The following is a 4,646-nucleotide window of genomic DNA, read 5'->3' on the forward strand; positions in this document are numbered from 1 at the left end:
GGATGACCTTCTGTGCCTCTTGTTCGGGATGATGTATGACCTCCAGTCAGGATATTCAAAGCCCATGAACAACACTTTGGAGTGCATACAGAAAGTCATCCTTGGGTTGGGAAAGGGAAACCTGTTGACGCACATTTAGGGACACAAATGTGTTTTCGTACCTGTTTTGTCTTGTTTTTGTGTGTGTATAAATTCCAGGTGCGAGCAGGTAGCCCTGCCCTCTTGCTTGTGTGCGAAATGGGCTGATCAAAGATCAAGCTTTCTTTCTTGCACTTTTTACAAATGTGCCGAATTTGTTTTCTGGTGGTTCTTGATGATGCTTTAAGGCCATTGTTCAGTGATATTTTATCCTTTCTTTTTCTTGTTGGCTCTCACTCAGGGGTTGTCCTTACAAGAGCTAATGGCCTTAAAACATCATAACCAGAAAACGAATTCGGCACATTTGTATAAAGTGCAAGAAATAAAGCTTGATCTTTGCAGCTGTGAGTGCGTAGAGCTGGATGTCCTTATATGTATAGTGTCCGCACTATACAATTATCATTCAGTGCACACACTATAAATTGCATCATCCAGGTGGCGCCGTCCATTTAACTTGTTCTTTGATTAGCAGAAAGTTGTTTTTTTTTGCACTGTTTATAAATATGAGATATAAACGTCTCCTGTTTTATCTGGAGTGATCCGGATCAGAAGTTGTACTGGCTCTGTTCTGGTTTCAATAAAGTACATTGTTCCATTTGTCTCTGCCTTTTTTTAGGATTTGTTAAAGAAACTATTTCATTGTGTAACTGTTGTTTGATGCACTTTGAAGTTCAAAGTAACCGTTTATTTTTTTTATTTTTTTTTAGGGCAATCGGTTTGCATGCTTTTCTAAATAAGATGAACTAATTGGATTTTACAGTGAGCTGGACTTCTTCAGCAGAGCCACTAACTTCTGCAGATTCTTCTCCGACAAGATGTAGTAAATCTTTGTGCGCTCAAACCCGTTGAAGTCGCACTGCAGGCTGATGGAGTACGCGCCCATGTTGTTGAAGTGAACCCACTCATCCACCTCCATCTCAGGCAGCCACGTTTCGTCCAGAACTTTGTCCACGCAGCCGCAGGTCGGACCCCAGATGACGGAGCGGAACTTGGGCTCGTCGTGTTGAACGGCCTGCCAAGAGGGAAAAGATTAACTTGAGAGAAACTCTGGGACAAATGTATCACCTCTGTCAGCGTGTTACCCTGTGTAGCTTGGGCTCAAGGTTCAAGTAGCCCGGACTGTTGACAAGATTGGAGAAGGATCCAAATGTGCCCTCGTTGATGTAGTAGTTGATCAGCCTCTCGTCGTTCTCTGCAGACAATCGTGAGGTTTAGGAGCTGGAGTCGAGACCATCTTCATTATAATCTTACCGTTCTTCACGACTCGTCTGGCGACGACGTTGGCCGTAACCGTGAAGATAGACTGGGCGTAGAATCCACCGGGTTCTGCGATGATTTTCACGCCGCTCTCAGGAGGAAAGTGTATTGCCAGGGACTCGTTGATGGCCAACGCACACTGGAAGACGACGCACGATAGTTACTAGTTAGCACGCAACCATGTTGCACAGGGGCCTAGACCAACTCAAATAGTTTGGAGAATCAGATCTTCACCTGTTCCAAGTTCATCTTTGAAGGCTCCTTTCCATCGTAGCCGCCCCCGAGATCCAGGACCCTCATCCGGAAGCCCATGGTCGTCTGTAAAACACGGAAGTCATTGACTGTTGATGTGAAACTCGTGCTTTACGACGTGATGTAGAGACGCACCGCCATGTCGAAGACCTCCCGAGCGTCTGCGATGGTCTTGGTGAAGCAGCTGCTGTTGCAACAAAAGCAGCCCACGTGAAAGCTGACCCCCATCACGTTCAAGTCGAGGTCTTTAGCGGTCTGCAGGAGTTGGTTCACTTCCTTTATTGTGGCCCCGAACTTATCGTTAAGCCTCACCACAGAGCTGGACTCGTCGGCAACGATCCGGAGCACTAACCTGCAACAGGCGTGAAGTTCACTGGATTACACGCGTGTAGGCTTTAGCAACTAATGGGACTGGACCAGCCACGATAGTCAACAGAAGTTGGTTAAAACACATTCACAAACTACTCAAGGAGCCCCAGTGTCTCACCTGGCCGTGGGATGAAATTTGGCAACCTTGTGGAGTTCGTCCTCGCCGTCAAAGGTCATGAGATCCACACCTTGACTGCGAGCGTATTTGATGTAGGACCTGGACTTTGTGGTGTGAGCATAGACGATCTTGTCTGGCGTCACCCCATGAGACAAGGTCATCTCAATCTCCCCCTGCAGACCACAGAAGTATTAGTTACTGGTAACAACTGCTAAATTAATTTTAAGGTGTTTGGACATTCAATACAAACCTTGCTGGCACAGTCGAAGCCTGTTCCCAGAATGCTCAGCATGCGCACCATGACTGGAGAGTTGTTGCACTTCACTGCATAGAAAGGAGTGACTCGGGGCAGGCTGGTCCTCCACCGGAGATGGTTCTCCATCAGCAGGTCCAGGTTTCCCACGTAGAACGCGTCCTCGCATTCCTGAAGTAACAGATGTTTAGAAGTTTATGACTGCAGTGGCCTTCTCTGAAGAACCTTGTCTGACTTTTCAAATCCAAGACTTCAACAGCAACTGATCTGTCGTCAAACTCTACCTGGCTCTGTAGCCTCTGCAGCTCTGGTACCTCCTAGACTTGGTCGCACTGTTGCTCAGCCTTGTAAACTCAGTGGATCAGGGTTTGAACTGCTCACCGTTGCCTGACGCTCTTTGATAAAAGTATCCGTGAAGTCCTCGGGGGTCACTCCGTCCGCCAACAAGTGGATTTTCTCAAAATCGTTGGGAAACACATTTCGCACCAGCGAAGCTTTAAAGAAGGATTTGGACAATAATGAATGGATTTGATGAGAATCACAAACACGACAACATCTCAGACACAGAATGAAAAGAGAAGAAACCGTGATCGCACCTTAGTCGGAACATTCTAACAGAGCTTTGAAAGATTCCTCCAGAACGTTTGGTTCTGGAATCACATCTTAAGAGACAAGACTTTGTTTCTTTGACACCAAGAGACACATGTGACAGAGTGGGCGGGTCTCGGGAAGTTTAACGTTGTTGTTCATCGCTTACTCAGAAAAAGTATATGACTTGTCCGCACAGTATCCTGGCCCAGGATGGTGAGGAAGTCTCAAAGAATCCTCTCTGCAGAACTGAAGTTCTGTACGTTTCAAGAACCCAAAACATTTCTACTTTCATTTGAGGTTTAACTCCACAGATGACCATCACTCTGTCGCCCTCAGGAACCTCAGAGATGGATCCAACATCGTAAGAATCATCAAGTAAAGAACTGAAGCTCACCTTGACTTTTTGACTCACTCATGATTCAAGCAGAGACAGAGATCTTCGTGACTGAACTGTCGGGATGGAAGTGATGTCCTGACCACAGAGCCAGATGGTTTTATGAGCTCCAGGTCTGGCCCCGCCCCTTTTAATTTCGATGAGCAAACAACCAAGCGATCGACGAATATTTGTTCAGAATTAACTTTGTGTTGTTTTTCTATCATGAGACTTGAATCAAGTTGTCTCACGTCGCGGGGGGCGGGGCACCAACACCAGTGCAGAACAGTCTCACCACCATAAGAAGAAAACCTGGTAAAATAACATCTTAAGACTCTCACAGGTTCCACAAGAAGGACTACAGCAGAGACGATGTAGTTAAACAGGGGGAGTTGGATCAAGGTGATCTTTGAGATGATCAGACAACAGGAGCCCAAAGGACAGGTAACATAAAAATATGTTATGTGTCTCTAGGAGAGGTTGATGTATGGATGGAATGAATGAACAGTGAACAGTATCGATGACAGTGATGTTCCTAATTTGGGGATTCCTGGTATTATGTCCTAATGGGGGACGCCCCGGGTTAATCAAAGCGAAAAAGAAAAGAAAAATGAAGAGAAGAAAACAAAAACTAAGAATGAACCTGAAACTTAAACTACACTAACAATAAGAATTAACTCATTTAGATTAAAACTAAAACTGAACTAAACTAGATTTAAAATCAACCAAAGAAGAAATAAAATATATATTAAAAGTAGAAATTAAAAAATTAAAAATAAATAAATCCACCTCAGGACCGAGGTCAAGAAAGGAAAGAACATGTTACACATATTTTACACTGAATTAGCACGATTGGCTTATAAACTACCTTCAGATCTTTCTTCCTGTTCACTAGCAATGTATCAAAAGTAAGTTCAGCCAAAGGGAAAAACTCAACTAAGTGCAAACCCTCTCACTCAAATATTAACAAAAGTCAACAAAAACCAGGAACAGGAAACAGGAGATTTACTTACTTGGGTAAAGAAAGCATTGGTATCGCAGAAACAGGAATGATTTATACAGCAATGATAAGAATGATATTTACAGCATCTTGGAAAATAAATAGATGGAGTAAATAAACAGAATTCTTCTTGGTAGCACCTTCACATTCAGAAGTGTTTAATGTTCAAAGGTTTTGCATTTGTATGTTTGTGTAAGATTTGTTAGTGTAGTGCGTCATGTTCGTGTAGACAAACCATATAAACCATATAAACCATATAAACCATATAAACCATATAAACCATATAAACCATACA

At 43.7% G+C, this 4,646-nt stretch overlaps 1 protein-coding gene across 1 annotated transcript; it reads right to left on the reverse strand.

Moving 5' to 3' along the window:
* Window positions 1-733: 733 nt before the first annotated feature.
* Window positions 734-3,338, reverse strand: LOC148064303 (ornithine decarboxylase-like). The gene is made up of 9 exons (XM_087809626.1): window positions 3,301-3,338; window positions 2,769-2,943; window positions 2,385-2,558; window positions 2,135-2,307; window positions 1,783-1,999; window positions 1,630-1,713; window positions 1,390-1,534; window positions 1,221-1,330; window positions 734-1,150 (listed from the first exon to the last, which is right to left on the reverse strand). The coding sequence occupies exons 1-9, from the start codon at window positions 3,336-3,338 to the stop codon at window positions 893-895; spliced, it is 1,374 nt and encodes a 457-aa protein (XP_087665752.1). The 3' UTR covers window positions 734-892.
* Window positions 3,339-4,646: the final 1,308 nt, after the last annotated feature.

Source organism: Callionymus lyra, chromosome 15, assembly GCF_982586985.1.
Source record: "Callionymus lyra chromosome 15, fCalLyr1.hap1.1, whole genome shotgun sequence".
NCBI classification, from domain to species: domain Eukaryota; kingdom Metazoa; phylum Chordata; class Actinopteri; order Syngnathiformes; family Callionymidae; genus Callionymus; species Callionymus lyra.